At 44.5% G+C, this 22,228-nt stretch overlaps 1 protein-coding gene across 3 annotated transcripts in view; it reads left to right on the top strand.

The window, feature by feature from the left end:
- Positions 1–1,578: 1,578 nt before the first annotated feature.
- TM4SF4 (transmembrane 4 L six family member 4) overlaps positions 1,579–22,228 on the top strand; it is a 27,610-nt gene continuing 6,960 nt past the window's right edge. Inside the window, exons 1-3 of one of the 3 annotated variants that reach the window (XM_059391756.1) lie at positions 1,579–1,770; positions 2,881–2,970; positions 15,630–15,766. In XM_059391756.1, the coding sequence (XP_059247739.1) occupies positions 1,594–1,770; positions 2,881–2,970; positions 15,630–15,766 (404 nt within the window). In that variant the 5' untranslated portion in view covers positions 1,579–1,593. Of the gene's footprint in view, positions 1,984–2,880; positions 2,971–15,629; positions 15,767–22,228 lie in introns of all 3 variants that reach the window. The other 2 variants (XM_059391755.1, XM_059391754.1) reach the window with 2 other exon arrangements.

Here is a 22,228-nt window from a genome sequence, read left to right as displayed (position 1 = left end):
CCTTATTACACTGGAATGATCTGTCTGAACCCGAGTATCTTCGCTTGTAGAGGGGCCTGACATCTTCCTCACAGGAGGTTGAGGAGCATTGAAAGTGCTCCTTGGTGCTTCGTATATTATGCGTGCTCAAGAAACATTTGCTTTTGTCTCCTCACCCCAACTCTGAGATCTCAGAAAGGATCTTTACAGAGTGACCAATACACAATTCAAAGAATCTTTAGAAGGAAACTCAGCGTCCATCCTGCCCAGCTTTTCCAGAGTCCTGACCACAGCCTCCCTTGCCAACAGCTTCTGAACCTTGGGGGGAAGGCAGCCCCCTGCTCCCCTGGGAGTGGGTGAACATCTCCGCTGCCAGGTAGCTCCCACCATGATCACGATGTTACTTGCTTTTTATTTAGCTAAAATTCGGCCCTCTATAAAATTCTCCCTATTGTTCTTAAATCTAACCTCTAGACTCTCCAAGGAGAGCTAATAGGCTCCCTCTTCCACCCCACGGTCCAGCAGCAACCAGCACCAAACTTGTTCCTTGCATACTGTAGAGCTGGGTCTAGGCACCACCAAGGCCGCCATTTTTTTTAAGGGTTTTTTTTTTTTTTTTTTGTAAATATTTTATTTATTTATTTGACAGAGAGAGAGATCGCATGTGGGCAGAGAGGCAGGGGGAAGCAGGCTCCCCACAAAGCAGAGAGCCCGATGTGGGACTTGATTCCAGGATCCCAAGATCATGACCTGAGCTGAAGGCAGAGGCTTAATCCACTGAGCTACCCAGGCACCCCGCCAAGGCCTTCTTAAGTGACACAAAGCAAATGAGTAACTGAACCATGCCTCTGGCAACTGGCGAAATTTCCAGTATTTCTGACAACTCCCGGTACTCACTGAGGGCTCTTCCAACTTCCTCTGCTTGACCTCCCCTTGATAGATTTATTGGTATCTTCCCTCTCCTCTCCTCAAACCCCTCTCCCTTTCCCTTCCCATTTGTGAAGACAGAGGATTTGGTTCCTATGCGGAGGATGTGACTGAACAAGCTGATTGAGGAAACTGTTTTTGCTAATTCCATCACACCAGGTAACGAAGAAGATAAAATGCAATGAAGGGACAAGTACAAAAATAGAGCAGTCAAGCAATAAAATTAATAATCATTCTGATTTGATCCTTTAAGAAGTCCCTATAGGGCTGAACTCAGTGATACCCAACCAGACCATCAAACTGTTACTTCTATATGGAGGGAAACAGAAGCTCTTTAGGATAATTCTTTTGCATTCCAGGCTTTCAGTGGAAAAGAAAAAGACACACACTGTAGACCATTACACACTCGCCAGACATGATTTTAGGATGTAACTCAATTATCCAGTGATTATAAAGAGCCTGGGAGAAATATTTCTATATCTGGGCAGGGGCATTGTCAGATTAAAGGCTCAGAAGTTCAAAATCTATTTGTCCCAGCCCTGTGTTCGATTGCAACAATGTGTGTCTTGCCTGTGCTGGTCGATTATTAACAGAGGTTATTGGTCTCCATGGCAAAATTATTGCTCTGAACTTAATCTCATTTATGGAGTCCAAAAAAAAAAAAAAAAAGACTTCGGGTCAGGGAAAATGTATAAATGTCCTTCGCCATCAGGTTCTGCCTCATTTGAGAAGCAGAAGCAACTCCAAGGACACAGCTCACAGACTGATTTGGTTCTCCGCTCCAAAATACGGATTGAACTGGGGACAACTCCTAGGACACTGTCACCGATAACTTTGAAGAGACCCTGTGAAGGGGACAGTGAGGTGCCTTTGATCGAAGTCCTATATTATAACTCCCCCAACATGTGCCCTGGAGGCTGCGCCAAGTGCCTGGGGGGCACTCTCATCCCTCTTGCCTTGTTCGGCTTTTTGGCTAACATCCTGTTATTTTTTCCTGGAGGAAAAGTGATAGACAACAAAGACCACCTTTCTGACGAGGTCTGGTTTTTCGGAGGAATATTAGGAAGCGGGGTCTTGGTGAGTAGGGATGCCTTAAAATCCTGCCAAAGATTTTTGCAGAATCCTTTTAAAATTGGGTACTTTTCGAACAAGAAGATCTTTAGTTACTAACAAGAGCCCAAACATGGCATGCTGAAAAGTCAGTGCCTTATTATTTTTTTCCTTCTTCATTAGGTCCTGACAGGACATCTCCACGAAATTTATTAAGTTATGAATTCTCAAGATTGGGCTGGCAGTTCTCAGGGATAAATTGAATCCCACCAACCAAACTGAGGGCTACATAGTTTCTATCTTCTAACAAGATAGTGCTGGGGGCAGTAGACACACACTTTCTGGGAAACTGAAGGACTGAAAACTACCAAGAGAAGCAGGTGTTGGTGAATTTCTCTTCCATTCATCCACTAATGATCTACTTACCCCTCCTTTCTAGTAGAGTTTAGAGACTCACTGTTCAGAACAATTGAGGACATTTTTTATTTCTTTTAAAGATTTTATTTATTTGACAGAGAGACAGCCAGAGAGGGAACACAAGCAGGGGGAGTGGGCGAGAGAGAAGCAGGCTTCCCCGCTCCCCCAGCAGGGAGCCCAGCATCCTGGGATAATGACCTGAGCCAAAGGCAGAACTGAGCCACCCAGAACCCCGGAGGAAAGTTTCTTACTGCTATCCTACCCCACCATGTAAATGGAAACTCAGGGCATCAGATCTTGAAATCTGGCCTCACCGAAGCTGCAGTTAGGCCTTATGGACCCTAGATAGTCACACTTGACTACCAAGTGGAGCTCTGTAAGTTCATGTCCTTCAGTCCCCGGGTCCCACGGCTTGGATGGCTTGGACGTGAGGCCTCCGCAGCCGGGCAGGCGCAGGCTCTCCCTCCCCGGGTCCGACCCCGACGGAGGTGCTTCTCTCTCCCGCAGATGATCTTCCCCGCGCTGGTGTTCTTGGGCTTGAAGAACAATGACTGCTGCGGGTGCTGTGGCAACGAGAGCTGTGGGAAGCGCTTCGCGGTAAGTTGCCAGGGGCAGTCGCCCCCGCGGGAATGACCCCGGGGTGCACCGCTCCCCGCTCGGCATCGTGGGTGTGGGGCCAAGTGAGTGACCCCAGGCGGTCACCAGCTCCAGGGGGCACTGGGGCATGGAGAAATATGGACATCTTGCTGATGCAAAGTAACAGTAATAATAAAATGTAAACTACCATAGCCCCCATGAGCATCCTTTTAGCTTTTGCAAAGGGTCAGGGATGTCAGCACCAGAGAACTGGAGTCATGCTGTGTAAAGGATGCAGGCATGGAAGGCAGGGGTGAGGGCTGCAGCTCTCCCTCTGCCACTGAGAGGCCTCCAGACCCTGGGCAAGTCATTTCCCTTCTCTGGCCCTGAGTCATCTCATATATAAAGGGAGTGGGGCACCATGACAGATGATAACAGCCCCTCCTCAAAAGCCCCCTAAATTCCCCATCTACCCCACTGCCAGTTTCACTGTCTCAGTGCCCAGATTTTGCCTCAAGACTTCTGTTTCTTGTTTCATGTCTCTTTTAGGAGGTCAGCTAGAGAGATTTGGCATCACTCTCGCAGCCTGAGAAGTGGGGTCAGGTCCCATTTCTGCACCTGGGCAAGTCACTGTACTGCCCTCTGCCTCCCTTTTACTGGTCTTTAAAACAAGGACGTTGAACTAGATCAGAAGTTCCCAAATAAGGGACAAGCTCTGCTGGAGCACAGGTGCGCTGTACCTTTCAATAACATAGAAAGTTATTCCTTTGTCAATTCTCCTTCAATCCTTTTGATTTGAGCAAGAGAAACTCAAATTTTGCTGGAAATAAGCCATCCCAAACCCCTCATATTCTCCCTTTCTAACAAAGGAAGAACACGTTTCAGGATCCCAGAACTCAAGCAACATCAACTAAAAATGCAGTAAGACTGTATTATCTTTGTTAATGATTCTAGCACGCCACTCATAGTGGGGATATAAGTTAATAAGGAGGTGACTTAAAGAAAGATATTAAGAATTTGGGTACACTGTATGGCAAAAATGAAGAAGGATGAACTGGAATTACTGGCTGGCTAATGAATAAGGCTGTTCTTGCTCTAACTCCCCAAGGCTCAATTGTTCATCTAGGAGATTTGTGAACCCCAATAATGAATTATACAAACTTGCCTTAATTTCTAAAGGGAAGGTGTAGCCATCTGTTCCCAAATAGAATCATTTCTAACATTTCTTTCCCATTAGTATTTGCTCATTTGTTCAATCAAAAAATATTTGTCTGATCAAAAAATTGATTGAGCACATATGAAGGGCTGAAGCTAGTGTACTGGGCATACAGTTACATTTTTTTATGTGCAAAGATCATTCAAAGAAAATGTTCTTACATTTTTTTAAAGATTTTATTTACTTATTTGACCGAGAGAGAGGCTCTCTGCCAAGCAGAGAGCCTGATGCGGAACTCGATCCCAGGAGCCTGAGATCATGACCTGAGCCAAAGGCAGAGGCTTAACCCACTGAGCCACCCAGGTGCCCTGTTCTTACATTTTTAACACCATCATGTGTCCCGAGTAAGCATGGATCATTTTTTAGCATTGATTATTATAACATATAAAAGCAGAGATATAAAAATTAACCACAATTTATTTGATATAGTTATGTAACATGTGTTTTATATATGATATTTTTATATAATTAATTATAAAGGAAAGGAAGACATCTATAACTCATTTGCCCTTTGAAATATAATCCTGTTACCCTCCTTTTGGAGAATAAGTTGAAGATGAGAATTTTTTTTAAGATTTTATTCATTTATTCAACAGACAGAGGTCACAAGTAGTCAATGAGGCAGACAGAGAGAGGGGAGGAGGAAGCAGGTTCCCCACAGAGCAGAGAACCCGATGTGGGGCTTGATCCCAGGACCCTGGGATCATGACCTGAGCTAAGGGCAGAGGCTTAACCACTGAGCCACCCAGCCACCCCTGACGATGAGAATTTGAAATAAAATTTAAAAATTGGCAATTAAGGAATTGGATGAAAAGGGAAAATGCCATTGCTTAGAAATCTAACAGCTCAGGGGCACCTGGGTGGCTCAGTTGGTTCAGTGTTTGCCTTCAGCTCAGATTGTGATATAGGGTCCTGGGATTGAGCTTCATGTTGAGCTCCCTGCTCTGTGGGGAGCATGTTTCTCCCTCTCCCTCTGCTGTTCCCTCACCCTTGTGCTTTCTCTCTCTCTCTCTCTCTCTCTCTCTCTGTGCTGAGTAGAAGGCTCAGAATTAAAACAAGGGGTTTTGTTTGTTTATTTTTGTTTTGGGGTTTATACAGAACTACAAGGAAAAGGGAAATAATATTCAAAGTATTGTACATAGTTTGTTTTTTAATTAGATTTATGTGAAGTTCCAAAGAAAAGCAGAAAAGTCATGTTTTTACAAGCTGAGTTAATCAAATCTGAACCATGTGGTCTGCCCAGTTCAAGTTGTCTGTCTGGGCTCCCTAACACCCCATGGAAGAGGTGCCCTTGGCTTGGGTTGAGGATGAATTCTCCAAACCATTGGTTGATCACCCGCAGAGCAGTGCCCATCAAAGGACCTGCTCTGCCAGACCGTAAAACAAGGCAGCCAGCCACAGCCACTAGGTGGCCTGCAGAAGTTCTTGTTTTGGGGTTTGGTTCCTACTCAGCTGCCAACTTTTAAAAATGGAAAAATTTGGGGCACTTGGGTGGCTCAGTCATTAAGCATCTGTCTTCAGCCCAGATCATGATCCCAGGGTCCTGGGATGGAGCCCACATCAGGCTTCCTGCTCAGTAGGAAGCCTGCTTCTCCCTCTCCCACTCTCCCTGCTTGTGTTCCCTCTCTGGCTGTGTCTCTCTCTGTCAAATAAATAAATAAAATCTTAAAAAAAAAAAAAAAGGAGAAATTTTCAGAAGTATTTAGATATTCCACTTCTTTTTCAAAAAATTCAAAATTGACCTGGGCCTGCATTTTGACACAGCGCTGGCCTGCGGTAGACAAGGCTGAGCCCTTTGTTTCGGGTCTCTGCCCTCCCCCTCAGGGCCACTGAGCTCATGCCTCTGCTAAAGAGCTCTGTTTCCTTAACGTCCTGAGGCTCTGGAGCCCTAAACAATAATCATTTTTAAAGAAAGGAATCTACAAACATTTTGTCAGACCAAGAAGGAAAAGCTGCAGCATATTTTACTCAGTACTCTGATGCTGAAGATTCGAATTATTTTTCCAAAGGCTGGTGGCATTCCCCTCCAGGTGTTTAAGGACCATGGGGCTTCTGTGGAACACTGTTTGGAAAATCCAGCTGGGTACAAAGTCCTTTGAGGCAGACACACACTAGGCCAAGGGCTGTGGGACTACATCCTGTTCCTGTCTCCACAACCTTGCTCTCATTTGGTTCCTGGCCTCTCTCTCTCTCCCCTCCCTTCTTTGCTACACGTCTCTCAGGAATACTTTTCAGAAGTCAATTGCATCATTCTCTTCCCTTTCCCTGGGTCTACATAAAACCAGGGCATAGTAATCGATAAAGAGTAGCAGCAGGATATGGTAATTGCAGAGATAAAGAAAGACAATGAGCTGGAAAAAATCTTGAGGTCACTGAACCAGTATTTCATGGTCAAACTAGAAGACGGAAGCCGCTCTACTCTGAGGCAGAGCAAGCCAGAAGCCCAGCCTCAAGGTCTGCACTATTTTAAATAAATTAAGCTACATGAGGGCCCTGGGGTGGCTTAGTCGGTTAAGCATCTGCCTTCAGCTCAAGTCATGATCCCAGAGTCCTGGGATCAAGTCCTGCATCTGGCTCCCCACTCAGTGGGGAGTCTGCTTCTCCCTTTCTCTCTGCCCCTCCCCCCTGCCCATGCTAGCTCATGCTCTCTCTTTCAAATAAATAAATAAAATATTTTTTAAAAAATTAAGCTACACGAAAGCCCAGAATGGGGACAGAAGCTTTGAGATGAGGGTGACCTCCAAAATGGGCTTTGAAAACCCACACCTGTGTTTGTTTTTGGGTCTCATCCTCTTCCTCCCCTACAAGAGGTTTTCAGTGGCCTCCTGGCAGTTTATCTTTGGGGGGGGGGGAGGGTCAAGGTCTCTGGGCTTTAAAAACAAAAACAAAGCTATCGGAGTCCATAGAACAGCTAATTAATTTTAGCCACTCATTCATGTTATGTCTGTACTTTATTAAGAGCCTTTTGAAGACCTTGGCCTTGACTCAAAGGACTCTCTGATAATAGAACTGAAGGTAGCGCAGGCAGGCATTTCAGCATCCTTAAAGCATATCAGGTAGATAAAGGCGCACCCCACCCACAGGCAGGGCCGGATGGATGACGGTCCTACTGCCAAGGAGGATCTTGTCACTTCTTAAATTAGTCCGTCACTGGAAGCACTTCTTCTGTGCCTGGCTCACCAGTGCCCCCTAGGGGCACCTCCTGTGAGAGCACTTCTGAAGTATACCCTTCCTGAGACGGGAAGCACGGACTCTTGACATGATGGCCAATTTGACGGGGATTCAAGAAAGACAGTTCTTTTGAAATAATAGATTCTCTTGAACGAAGAAATAAAATATGGAATCCTATTTCTTCACTAAATTTTTTTAGGCTTCAAAATCCTCTGCTATGAAATGGATGATAGGCACATGTCCCTTCACAAGACCGTCCGAGGGTGGGGGAAGCTGGTGCCAGCATTAGAGTAAACAAAAGGGGAGAGGAACACCAGGGGGCTGGGCAGTGAGGACACATAGATCCTCCATAAATGCTTGTGGAATGAATGAAGCAAATGAACGCTCAAGAGGGATTTCAGGTGATTTCCAAACTGATACTATCTGGCCCAACTCTCTAACACCAGCCCTTTGAGTTAGGCATTAAACTGCCTGTTTTGTACATAGGGAAACTGAGGTGCAGGCAAGTTAAGTTTCTGATGGCTGCAACCCACCCCATGCCCCCAGTCCTCTCCCCTTCCCAAGCCTGGCCAAGGCCAAAAATACAGAACATTAACATCCCAAGGGGGAAAAAAAATGCTTCAGGTAATACTTGTATATCTTAGGATAATTGTTAAGGAGGAACCATCATGCCCATCAGAGATGTTTCCCTGACATGTTGCTACTACCCAAGTCTCTGAAAGCTATATCCCCAAACCTCCCAGGTTTCTTCCCTTCCCAGGCCCCTGTGCCTCTGCCATCTGGCTCAGCCAACTCCACACGCCTCTGACCAAGAACACTGAGTGAGCTGTGGCAGAGCTAGGGTCCAATCCCACAGCCTCTAATCTCCAGAACCTGGCAAAGTGGAAGGTTTTAAAGCTGACAAATGCTGAAATCGAGGGCATTTTAATCTCCTTTTTCTGGGGAAGTGTTTCCAGCATACACATAAACCCATTTCTTTAGCTATGGGAACGGAATGTGTGTGCTGGGAGTCGACCTGTTATTTTTCTGCCCAGTGTTATGATCTCGGTATTTGTGGAAAGTAAGAGTGTGTGAGGGTATGATAATAAAAATATTACAATGTAATAATGACATTGATCGAGGGCTTGCTAATATCATGGGAAATTACCCAAAACTTAGAAGTAGGCAAAAGAAGTTTCTGGGTATCCTATCAGGGAAGTACTAGGCACTATCTAATAGCCTACCCCACCCGGGGGTTATCTGATCTTGTAGAGATAGGTACTTTGGATTCCCTGTTTACTATTTATTAGGCTAGCTTACATATTATGATCTCCCTGGGCAGGTACTTTTTATTGAGCCTTGTCTTTAAAAAGAGGAACAGGAGATCTTAGAAAGATGAACTTACCGTGGTCAAAGGGAGGAAGCAAGACTCAGACCCAGATCAATCTGCCTGTAACCCGCGCCCTTGACCACTGCACAGCAGAGCCCCCTCTTTACTGTTTATTCATCCAGGCCAGGGAAAGTGTTACCAGGGAAGCCTCACAGTCCTGACTCTAAAATCTGGCAACCATTCTCTCTAAAGTTTACCTCTATTCCCAATTTTGTGTCTCCTTCCAGAGATTTTCCAGGCCTTTTGCCTGTTTACTTCAAATAACACCTAATTTGAGTGTCTACCCTCACATGTTCAACTTGGTTTCAATAATTTTACTTTTTTTCCCCAATTAGCATATAGTGTGGTATTAGCTTCAGAGGTTCAATAACTTTACTTTTAAAGATTTTATTTATTTATTTGTCAGAGAGAGAGAGAGAGCACAAGCAGCAGGAGCAGCAGGCAGAGGGGGAGGCAGGCTCCCCACTGAGCAGGGAGCTAGATGCGGGCCTCGAACCAGGGACCCTGGGATCATAACCTGAGTTGAAGGCAGACACTTAACTGACTGAGCCACCCAGATGCCCCAACAACTTTGCTTTCAACATGAAAAATTTTTTATCATGAAACCCATCATAAAGTTATTCCAGAGTGATAATATCTGAGGAGTGAATTTGATTATTTTTTAAGACTTCTGAATGTGGAATTACTGAAAGCAAAGTGACATATACTTTGCTTCCTGTGGTTCATCCGTTCTGGGAAAGTTATGAAAAATCAGTTTGGGTTGCTTGTTTTCTTTATTTTAATGCAAGTTATTTCAAATCTAGATACAAAATCAGAACATGCCCCCTGTAACTTCCTGAAGTTGTAACTTGATTCCGTGTTTCCTTCAGACAGTTTTGTAAAGAAATAAAACACTATTGATTCAGTTGACAGTCACTGTGTTCCTGTCTCCTAACCATAGTAACCATAGTCATAAATTCAGTGCAGACTAGATCCATGCATTCTTTAAACTTTTACTACCAAAAATCAGTTTTCAAATATTCTAGACTATGCTGTCCGGTGTGGATAGCCACTGTTCTCATGGGGCTATTGAGTGGTAGAATGTGGCAGACCTAAATTAAGATATATCATAAGTCAAAAATGCACACCAGATTTCAAAGAATTAGTGCAAAAAATGGAAGCTATCTTATGAGTAATTTTTATATTGATTATATGTTGATATAATTTTTTAATATGTTGAGTTAAAATATATTAACATTAATCTCAGAGTTTTTGGTTTTGGGGGTTTGTTTTTGTTTTTCCTTTTTAAATAGGTAGCTACTGGAAAGTGTTAAATTACATATATGGCTCTCATTAAAATTCCATTGGACAGTACTGGTCTAGAGGGCCTTGCAATGGGGACTCCTTGTAAAGGGAATATTATCCAGTTGATATTTTATGTTAACCTGTTTTTTCATTTACTCAGACTTTCCTAACACGAAGAATGTGTATGTTTGTATTTGCTTTCTGTATCTTTAAATATTTGCCTGCTAAAACGTTCCGGAGTGATATTTAAAATCCTTTACTCAGCTTCCACAGCAGGAATAGCATGAGTCAGATTTCTCCTCTCACTACCAGTCAGCAGATGTTGAAATCCTGGGTCGTTTTAGCTGAGGGGACCTTCTAGACCTGCTCTCCCGCCTTCTTCTGTTTTCCACAGGAAGCTGAGGCCAAAGAAGTAGGGGCCTCTCTGATGCTGAGGGCTAGAACACTGGTCTCTTCAGACTTCCCAACTGCCTTCCTGGAAATACAGTCTTTCCCAATTGTAGATACTTTTGTATTCTTAGTTGGTAGCTTAATGATTCCTGACTAGCAATTAGAACTCAAAATCAGAATGTCAAGTAAACAGGGGCACCTGGGTGGCTCAGTGGGTTAAGCTGCTGCCTTCAACTCAGGTCATGATCTCAGGGTCCTGGAATTGAGTCCCACATCAGGCTCTCTGCTTGGCAGGGAGCCTGCTTCCTCTTCTCTCTCTCTCTGTCTGCCTCTCTGCCTACTTGTGTTCTCTGTCAAATAAATAAATAAAATCTTTAAAAAAAAAAAAAAAGAATGTCAAGTAAACAAAAACTGGGTTTCTTTCTTATGTATTTTTTTATTTTTGTGAAAGAACCCATGCCATTCAAACTACTACTCACCTCACAGGTGTTGTTGAGAGGATTAAATGAAATAAAGCATGTATCGCAGAAGGGAGCTAGCTATGTCTATTAGCTAAAAAGTGAGATGATTGCCTTGGATGGATTTTGATATATTTTTCACAAAAATTAATTATAAGAATATTTAATCACTGATTTAGTGGAAATTCTGACTTTTGAAGACTTTTAACCAGTTTTAAGATGTCAGAGACTTTTCATCATAGAATCCGTTTTTCTTTTTTTTTTTTTTCAAAGATTTTATTTATTTATTTGACAGACAGAGATCATAGATAGGCAGAAAGGCAGGCAGAGAGGGAGGAGGAAGCAGGCTCCCTCCTGAGCAGAGAGCCCAACTCGGGGCTCAATCCTTGGACCCTGGGATTATGACCTGAGCCAAAGGCAGAGGCTTTAATGCACTGAGCCACCCAGGTGCCCCAGAATCCATTTTTCATTGAGACAATTCAGTCTGTTACAAAGAACTGCATGTCAACAAATGTTTCCAGACCATGCGCAGCCTCACTCTGAAAGGACAAGAGGTAACATTAGAAGAAACTGCCCTGAGTGTAAGTTTTCAGTTGCTGTACTAGAACATTCTGGCCATTCCTAGAGTTGTATCGCCTGTGTCTAACTCAACAGGGTATTTGGTTGGAGCATGGAGGTAGCTCAGAGACAGAGAACCAGCTAGATAAACTATCACTAAGAATTAGAGCAGTAATTCCCCAAGTGTGTTCTTGCAAGAACGCATGGAAAAAAGTTATAGATTCCAATGAGATTGGAAAACTCTGTAAATCACCATATTTACCCAAACAAAAGGCAAAACTGAATATAAAACTATCTCTTGTGGTGCCTGGGTGGCTCAGATAGTTAAGCGTCTGCCTTTGGCTCAGGTCCCGATCCAGGGTCCTGGGATCAAGTCCTGCATCGGGCTCCCTGATGGTCAAAGAGCCTGCTTCTCCTTCTCCCTGTATTACTCTACCTGCTTGTGCTCTCTCGATCTGTCAAATAAATAAAATCTTTTAAAAAGAAACAAACAACTATCTCTTATTCTCCCATAAAGAAGTTTCAAAAAAAGCTCTTCGACTGACATTAATATACAAACTTTGAATGCCATCCACATATTTTAATCACATTTCATAAAATTTTAATACAGTGATCTTGAAGTAAGATGTTTCCCCCACTCATTTATTTTTAAATGTATTCATGCTTTTTTGACATCTATGTCTCTGCTACTGCTAAAGATTCCTTTTGAGCCATCAAAAGTTTCCCATAGTACATCTTCTCTTCTCTCCCATGAAGTTTGGATACAACATATGGCGCTGTCCATGGAAATTTCACTCAGTTCACAAATCTCAGTTCACAAAAGACAAAGGAAGTATTTGAACACTACTCTTGCAGTTATGTGTAATGATCCCCACAATTGTAAACACTAGGTGTGCTCATTCAGAATGCCCTGTAAAAGTATCATTTATTATAACATTCAGAAGTAGAAATAATAAGGTCTAGTTTCCTAGAATAATTAATACATCTTTGTTCAGAAAGCTTTCTTTTTTTTTTTAAGATTTTATTTATTTATTTGACTCAGAGAGAGAGAGATCACTAGTAGGCAGAGAGGCAGGCAGAGAGAAGGGGGGAAGCAGGCTCCCGCTGAGAGAGAGCCCGATGCGGGGCTCCATCCCAGGACCCTGGGACCATGACCTGAGCCAAAGGCAGAGGCTTAACCCATTGAGCCACCCAGGCGCCCCCAGAAAGCTTTCTTTAAACCATTCTTTCAGCTAACATTAGCTGGGCTGTTCCTGACTAATGCCTTCCTCCTGCAGGAAGTGTTGAGGGAAGTGCCCTCTTGCCTGGTAGATAAAATAAGGACTCAGCTCTAAGGCAATTCCCTCACTTTTTAGAGGTGTTCTGAGAGCTAATAAGTTTGTGTATATTCCAGAAGACATACTGTATCCTCTTCTTGGAGGCTCATAGACTTGCGCATGTCACAAAGAGTTTTAGGAGTAAAACAGGAGTGAAACCCATTTAGCTTGATAGACCAGCAATTTTCAAAATCATTCAACTAGACATCTTTTGGAGAAGATATTGCCTGTTCTAACATGATAAACTGGCCAACATTTTCATTTGCTTCTGACCTAGATTATATTCACAAATGTTCCTAATGGTGAGAATGGACTAGACACAAAAATGAAGGGAAAAATTTAAATAACGAGTAACATGAAACCATGGTCTTTGAAAACATCCAACAAGTAGTTACCCAGTGACTTCGAAAAGGTAGGAAGGAGAAAAACCATATAGATGGTGGTATGGATAAAGCAATGTCCTATCTTCAGATAACTGGCCCATGAGCGCAAGGAGCTCATGCTGTGGTTCAGGGGAAGACAGACATAAAACGGTATATAGGAATGCATTGTGGGAGTTGTGCTATGGTAGAAGTTTATATAGTCCAGGGTAATGGGGGTAAGAGATGAAGAAGGGGACAGTCAGTTTGACATAAGAAGTCAGACAAGGCTACATGAGGCGCCCAGAGCGAGAGCTCAGTCTTGGAAAGTTGCACCAAAAATACATTAATATAGGATTTGAAAACAAATACAGCTGAAGTGGAACTCCATTATTACACAGATTCCAACTGGCAGGCGCTGTCAGGATCTCTCCACCCCCAAACCCACCCCCGCCCCACCCTCCTACCCAAATATATTCTGTGATAAGATTGTTAGTAATACACAGAAGCGGGGGAGCGGAAGTACCTGCCATTTAGCTTAGGTTAGCACATCTAATTTTCAACAGACCTTTGGTCAGGCTTTATCATGCCCATTTATAAATAGGAAGACTAGGATCCTGGGGACGCGTCCCTAACGCAGTCACCACACAGAGAAAAGCTGCAAAGCTGTGACCGGAGCCTGAGCCTGCCGACTTCTAAACTCTTGTGCTTTGTGCCACACCTTCATGGGACCAATGTGAGAGAGGTGATCGTTTTCCACCTCCATTTCCAAAATTATGAATGTTTCTATGCTACCCTCTAATGACTATTCAGAATGGACATTGCCTTTCTGAGCCTGATTGCTTTGCTGATTTGTTTTGAGGGAGTTAGCCCGGATGGGCTTTAGGATTTTTCCTGCCTTTCATAGTCTATAATTCTATTTTGCTTTCATAATTACAAAAAGAAAGATACTAGTACCATCTATGTCTTACTAATTAATCCCTGTCATACAAAGATATTTAAAAGAACTTAAGTTTGGGGGTTTGTTAACCCAAAGAGAAAACTTTCAGAGGGTAGAAGGAGTGGAGAGATGTAACATATGAAATATAAAATATCTTCAGCTTTTTAAAGGCTGCTACCACATGGAAGAGAAGCACTTAAACTCTTGACCTTGAGAAATGGAACTGGGCCCAGGAGGAGAATTCCAGGACCTCTGCTCTTCCTCCTGAGCAGAGCCTACCAATGACATAGGACCCTGCTATGGCTTAGCTTAAATGAGATGACTAGACCAAAAAATTTTAAGGTCATTTCCAATTCTAAAAATCTTTGGTGCCATAAGAGGCTGGCTTTTCAGGGCACCTGGGTGGCTCAGTCAGTTAAGCATCTATCTTTGGCTCTGGTCATGATCCTGGGGCCCTGGGTTCAAGTCCCGCATTGGGGGACTTGCTCAGCTAGGAGCTTGCTTCTCCCTCTCTCTCTCTGTCTGCTGCTCCTCCTGCTTGTCCACTCTTCTCTCTCTGTCGAATAAATAAATAAAATCTTTTTAAAAAATCTGTCTATTCCTCAAAAAGTTGAAATAGAGGTACCCTATGATCCAGCAATTGCTCTACTGGGTTTTTACCCTAAAGATACAAATGCAGTGATCTGAAGGGGCACGTGCACCCAAATGTTTATAGCAGCAATTTCCACAATAACCAAACTATGGAAATGACCTAGATGTCCATCAACAGATGAATGGATAAAGAAGAAGAGGTATATAAATATATAAATATATACACACACATACACACACAATGGAATACTATGCAGCCATCAAAAGAAATAAAAATCTTCCCATTTGTGATGACGTGGATGGAACAAGAGGGTATTATGCTTAGCGAAATAAGTCAATCAGAGAAAGACAACTATCATATGATCTCCCTGATATGAGGAAGTAGAGATGCAACATCAGGGGTTTGGGGTGTAGGAAAAGAATAAATGAAACAAGATGGGATCAGGAGGGAGACAAACCATAAGAGACCCTTAATGTCACAAAACAAACTGAGGGTTGCCAGGGTGGGGGGGAGAGAGTGGGGGGGTTATGGACATTGGGGAGGGTATGTGCTATGGTGAGTGCTGTGAAGTGTGTAAACCTGGCGATTCACAGACCTGTATCCCTGGCGCTAATAATACATTATATGTTTATTAAAAAATTATAAAGAAAAAAGAAAACCACAACATTAAAAATGTATTTTAAAAAATAATCTGTCTAAATAGGCTGGCCTTTCATATTAGCCCTGAGAAGGAGGGAGATTAGGAGGAGAGTCTTTTCTTAATAAAGTTAAAAACCATGGTTCCAAGGGATCAACCAGAACTAGCATGTCAGCCATCCATGAGCAAGAAAAGATATGGGGATGGGGAAGAGAAGGGGACACAAGATACCAAAATTCCTTCTGGGAGACCCCACTGGCCCCACCTACTATGAAGACTGGCTCTTACCCCTAACTTCCCTGGAGTCCCCATGGTCAACAACAGTCAGGTGTGCTGGGGGTAACCTCGGGAACACTTAAGAACCTGCCTGTCTCTCTCCTTCTCTTTCAGATGTTCACCTCCACAATATTTGCTGTGATTGGATTCTTGGGTGCTGGATATTCATTCGTCATCTCCGCCATCTCAATCAACAAGGGTCCTAAGTGTCTCATGGGCAACAGCACGTGGGGCTACCCCTTCCACGAAGGGTAAGGTACATCCTGCAATGCCCTGTGTCCCCACAAGGGGCACAGGCAGGTAAATGGCCCAAGGGGAGCCCTGCACAGGTCCCGTCCCCTTTTTCTGACGAGTCTCAGGCGCCTTACTCCTCTGAGGAGTAAGGCAGAGCCGGAGTGTGGCAGGAGAGAAGTTGCCCAAGATCTCACCTCTCATTGAGCTTTTGGCATCAGATGCCAGGAGACATAACAAGAGAGGGTGCTTCAGCTGGCCTGAGAGAAGGAGGTCTGCAGGGCCACGACCAACACTCAGACATTTATAAGCAGCAACACGAGGCAGCTCGTAATATTAGTAAACAGAACATGGTGGCATCCTCTGAAAATCTTATAACAGAAAACAAGAGTGACTACCCAGTAACAGGGCGCAAAGGCTTTCACTAACACCCCAAACGCTCTCCGACCAAACAACTTTTTAAGGTGCGAGTTTATGGAAAATGACATGGAAGATACTGCAGATCCTTCAGGAGAATTCATGTCAGCAGAACACATTAAAATACCACTTCATATTTTCATGGAACTTTGCAGTTGATAAAGAACTTCTTTCCTCCCCAATTTATAATTTACTCCTTTCAGCACCCCTAAGAGGTTGTAAGTTTAGTAAGGTTTAGTAAGCCAAGGCAGGCGTACTAAATTTGGCTTGCTCAAACTCACACAGGTGGTTGAAGGCAGAAGGCAGCTCCAACTCGTGTCTTCTGACTTTGAGTTCTAGTCTTTCTGTATTACGCATCCTTCTGTCCACAGACTGCACAGTCTAGTGCAGTAGCCAGTAGCCATATGTACCTGTTCAAACTTTAATTCATTTACATGAAATAAAGTTAAAAATTTCTCAATCAACTAGCCATATTTCAAGGACCAGCAGCTATACGTGTCTAGTAGCAATTGCATCGACACTCACAGATACAGGGCATTTCCATCATCACCGATGGTCTACAAGGCAGCGCTGCACCAGCCTCCAACCTCCAGGAGGGCTGGAACCATTTCAGCTTTGTTCTTCACTGCCTGGCACACTGACTGATGCACACCGAGGTGGTGAGGAAACGCGGTTGTGGGGTCCTGCTTCACGGGGAAGGATGGGTCCGTGCCTAAAGAAATCTGAACACTCTATGTATTGATTTCCATGAGAGTGTAAAGTCCCACAAGAGCAGACTTTCGATAGGAAGACAGAGAGCACTGGTTCGGTGGTGATAGGGGCCACAAGGGCTTCAGGTAAGAGAGCATCCCTGCCATTCTCGAGAGTTACACAAGGGTCCAGGCCTCTAGTATCCTCATCAGAGGCAGGGATTCCCGAAGGCATTGGTTATATTGTGGACTGCCCCCTTTTCTGGCAGAGGACTGTTGGGAAATGTCCAGCTGCCTTGGGATTGGCCTGCATGAGCACAGAAATCGGACACCGGATCCATTTCCTGAGGTTCTTCGCCAGATAGTTTACTCTCTCCCTGGCGGTGTATTTCTGAAACTCCAGGTTGTCTGCTCTCAAGGCCGCTCCTACTATTATCTCTACCCACAGCCTCAGTGCGGTAGGAAGCTCTTTTCTATTTATTGTTACATAAACGCCAAACATAAAGTCAATTAGGACAAGTTCCGGTCCCAAACGAAGGAGGGAGAAAGGAAACACAACCCGGGCCCCACGGTCCCCCCCGCCCCACCAAGGCAACATGATGGCCTTAGGCCCTCACACCCTCTGCGGGCACAGCCACTCCCTGCTTGGGAGGGAATGGGATGGATGCCCAAGGTCAGGAGAGTGACAGCTGGCCTGTGGGCCGCCACAGGAAATGCCAGTGTGGGGGAAGGACAGGAAAGTACTTTTCAAACTATTCTGTCCTTCTGGTGAAGCAAGTTTCCACGCACATCACTGCCATCTACCTCCTCGTTACCCGGTGATGTCCGGTTTCCTATATGTCATCATGCCTTCGCCTCACAACTGACCGGCTCATGAACTGGTCTCAGATCACCGAGGTTTAATTATGAAAACAGAGTAGAGGTGACGTTGTGGGCAAGCAGGAGCATTTCAGAATTCTGCACCCTCCTCTGCGCATGGCCGGGCTTTGATAATTCTACGTGAGAGGAGAGAGGTTTGCCTCCCATGAGGTCTACGCAGAGACTTCAAACTACCCTGTGAGTAAATATGGCTGGGTAGGGGCTTATTACAAAGCCCGTGGATACTACACTTTCCACGTGATTCATAGAATATTTAGGTCATTTGACTACCCATGGTTGGTTTTTGTTTTCCCTCATGCCCTGACTTTAGTATTTAATCCCAGAGAGGTACAAGTCCTCTCTCTCTGTACAAGGCCTGAAATAGGCCACAATTGGCACAGGAAGGGCTTTTGGGGTGGGGGGGCGGGTTCTAGGTGGAGCCTGTCACACTTTATCCTCTTTGCAACCTGGCAGGTTTTCCTCAGCATTCCATTGTCTCCTACATCCTGCGTCCTGTCTTCTGAGGCAAGAACTCACAGCCCTTTAGGACCTGATCTCCCATGCCAACTCTAAACCTTCCCTCCGACTGCAGGGGCTCATCCTGATCTTCTTTCAGTAATAACTGAATCTCTGCCACTCGGTGTTTTCTGGTGAACAAAGTGCTCTCGCCCACGTGTTTCATTTGATGCTTACAAAAAGCCTGTGGGATTAAGTCTCCCTCAGAGGGAGGAAAGCTAAGCCCAGAGAGGACATGCAGATTGCCCTGAGCTATGCTGTTTCTTAGTGACTGAAGCTCAGATCCAATCTTTGAGCCCAAGTTACAGTGTCTTCTCTAGAATGCGAGTGATACTGATTTGCGGGCTCTGCTTTTTGTACAAATTATAGATTCCATCTAGTGTAGCTCAGGGACCTCTGCCCCAGTGGATACTTCTTATCCAGGGGTTTGGATACTTCTTATCCAGGGGTTTCCAGAGCGTAAGCATGGCAGCAACTGTTGTTGTAGCTGCAGGCCTAACACACATGCACAGTTACCAGTGAAGAGAACGGAGGAATCACTTGCATGCGCAAAAGGATTCGGAACAGTTGTCGCTCTTTCCTTATCACCGAAGGGCAGTGGCAGCCACTGCCACTCCTTCCTTTCTTCCTTCCTCTTTCTTTCTTCCTTTTCTCTCTCCTCCTCCTCCTCTTCCCCCCTCCTCCTTCTCCTTAACGTTAAGGGGCTAAGTGGTTTTGCATGCATTATCTCACTTAATCTTCCTAATAAATCTGAGGAGAATTCTTATCCTTAGATAGAAAAATGTAATTCAATAAGGTTAATCTTCCCAGGGCTCCATAGCTAGTCCTGAATAGAAGGAGAACTTTAAAAAGCAAACAAACACTTGGTCTGCACGCTACTTTGCGCTGGCAGACATGGAGCAGGGTAGGAGAGACGTGTGACTCCTGCCCCAGTGAGCAGGGGGCTAGTCAGGGTGCCCATACCTGCCAGACCCTCACGGTGCAGAAAAGGATGAAACGAAGGAGTGCGAGGGAATTTCTCTGAGGAGGTGATGAGAACTGGTTTGGAGAGATGAAAAAAAAATGTGTCTTCCAAAGAGGGAGGAGAAGCACATTTCAGGCAGGGAAAAGAGCAGGTCCTGAGACAACCAGGGGAAGGAGCGACATGCTCAGAGAATGTCCCATCACTGTGAGCCTGAAGCTCAGGCTGAATGTGGCAGAGAGGAACAGAAGGGGACACCACATAGGAGTGCAACAGACAGGCAAGCCAGACCTTTGGGACCTTGGGGACCAGCAGAGGACTTCAAGCGGGACATGCCACCACCACTTGTAGATTTCTAGGGTGATCATAATGGCAGTGATATGGAGAAAGAACAAGGACTCAGTAACAAAGAGAGAAAAGTAAGAGGTTGGAGTAGTAATCCAGATAGGATTATGGACACCTGCAAGGCAGTGGAATTGGGGTTCAAAAGGAAGACACAGATTTCAGAGACCATCTGAGATGAAATCATCAGGATGAAGTATGAGGAGACAGGACAGAAGTTATTAAGGTGGACTCTGAAATTTCCAACTTGCGGCACAAAATTCAGGACTCTTCAATGCCATAGAACATAGCCTGTTTTGTTGTGTTCCTCAGAAAATCTTGTTGGCGATCATATTAAAAGAGCAAAGACAGTTAACTTTTTCTGTCACAAGAACCATACTAAAGAAGCATTCTAGAAGGAAAAGGAAACCTAGGACATTTTGAGATACACCCTCTTGGCTTCCTTTGAAGTAGGACCTCCTCCCATCCAAGGTCTTCCTTTCTGAGACAATCGGCTACGTCTACCTTGACCCTGAGCTGCTGAACGGGAAGCAGCTTGCATCGGGCATGAGGGCAGCTACAGGAGGGAGAGCCAGAGGAACTGCCAAGGACAGTTAGCAGTTGGGGAGGGATAAGAGAAATGGCCAAGCACAGTACTAGAACCAGCCCAGTCGGACTGTGACGCTCCCCAGGGAAGGTGAGGTAAGGCGAGCTCCCTCCCACCAAAAACATGGAAGAGAGTACAATACAGGTTCAGTTGAGACCATCTGCATTTGTACTTCAAAGATTCTTCATCAGCAAGGAACTCCCTGAGCTGCTCTTGAACACATTCCCTAGAGCCAAAAGCCACACTGACCGAGAGAGATGGGGTGTTTCATGGAGGAGGCAACACTCGGGGATGTGAAACAGCTTTGCTTTTGGCCTGACTGGACTTGGGGACCAGACCCACCCCTTCCACCTGCCAGTGGTGTGATCTTCAGTCAAGGAAGGGTGACAGCAAGCTCTGCTTCACAGGTTCAGGCAAGAAGCAAATAACCTGATGTCCGGAAAGCTCTTGGCACCATTACTGCCACGTGCTGTGAGCTGAACATTCTGCCTTATTATTCATTGTCATGAACAGAACTCATGACTGCAAACAGAATTCATTTTTATGCAATAGAACTTTCTGAAATGTTATGCTTTCATAATGATTTTGTGCTTTAATTTCTAACCACCCACATGAAGGTCCAAAGAGAATATTCTCTCTACCATGGGATAGGTAAATCTTAATTGACATGCTATGGTAAATATATTGTATAAATCAAATTTCACAAATACATTTTATTTCAAATATACCGAAGGGATATAATTACTCAAGCGGGGCGGGGGGGAGGGTTGTGTAATGATGAAGAACATTGGCTGTGGAGTCTGATAGACCCAAGATCGAATCCAGGCACTGCCACTTACTGGACTCAAGTTCTTAATCTGCGTATTTTCGTTCATTCAGTGAATATGTCGGGAAGGCTACTTTATGCACAGCACTGTTGCAGTAAAATAGCCTCTCCTTGCAGAATTGAGAAGAACGGCGTGAACCCGCTAGGCCAGGGCCCTGCACGGGCAGGACCAGGACATGACAGCTGCTGTTAGTGACTGACCACTCCCTGTGCTAGAACTGGGGACAGACATAGGAAAAGTGATCTCTGCCCCTGTAGGTGTATGATCCTAGAAAGAAGACAGGCACATGGACAGATATGGCAGCACGTGGTCCTGGGGGCTCTGTTCCGGAGGGACACAGAGTGCTGAGAAGCACAGGAGGGCTACCAAAGCCAGCCAAGAGCAGGAGAAACATCAGGGAGTCTGTTCTGGAAGATGTAGCCCCTTGAATAAGCCAGGAAGAGCACCTTGGGCAATGCATTTGGGCTTCCCTGTTCCTTCTATCTGCTGCCTTTGTTGCTTGCAAGAAATGAATTTCAGGAAACCCATGGCTTTCTATCTGGATGTGGATGGGATTGCTGCCGCTCAGGTGTTAATAGCCTTTAAATAATGAGATGCTTGAAAACTCCAGTTAAGGGGCTTTAAACTGACTCAGCTCTCCTTGCTTCACAGAATGCGGAAACATGATTAGCTTCTGGGGCCATGAAAAATTAGGGCCACCTCTCTCCTGGGGTTGGAGAGTTGCACAGAGTAGTCATGGCCAGAATCTCAGAGACTCTGAGCCTGAGAATCTGGGAGGAGAGTAGAAGGGTCTAGAATGGGTATTCGTGGTGGTTTGTGAGCCGGAAGGCAGCAGCAGAGATGGGACTGAGAATTCTCCAGGTATCCAAACTCAACCCCTGTTTTCAAGAGCCCCCATGAGCATTTTACCAATCTCACCGCCAGGAGGCGCTGTCGTCCCATCTCTGCACAGACTCTTGCGGAGGGAAAGAACTGGGGAGTGCCAACTACTTCTTAGAATCCTTGCTTTCTAGAATGAGCCTGGTAAATACCATGTCTTTATGACTTTCTATAATCAAGTTTGAAAATTGTAAAGACAGAGAGGACTGCATAGAAAAATGAAGCACAGAAAGAAGAGTTCTAAAAAATAAGTTATTAAAAAGGGAAGTTTTGTACAATACATAAGGTACCTTATCTTCATGAGTCTTCACAATGGTGAGGTTGTTCTCAGCCCATTTTATTTTTTTTATTTTTTTTTTTTTAGGAAGATACTTATAGCTTTATTATTTTCAATTGTCTTATATTTT

Source organism: Mustela nigripes, chromosome 2, assembly GCF_022355385.1.
Source record: "Mustela nigripes isolate SB6536 chromosome 2, MUSNIG.SB6536, whole genome shotgun sequence".
Lineage (NCBI taxonomy): Eukaryota > Metazoa > Chordata > Mammalia > Carnivora > Mustelidae > Mustela > Mustela nigripes.
Note: the sequence above shows the minus strand (reverse complement) of the source record. Positions and strands in the feature narration are given on the sequence as shown.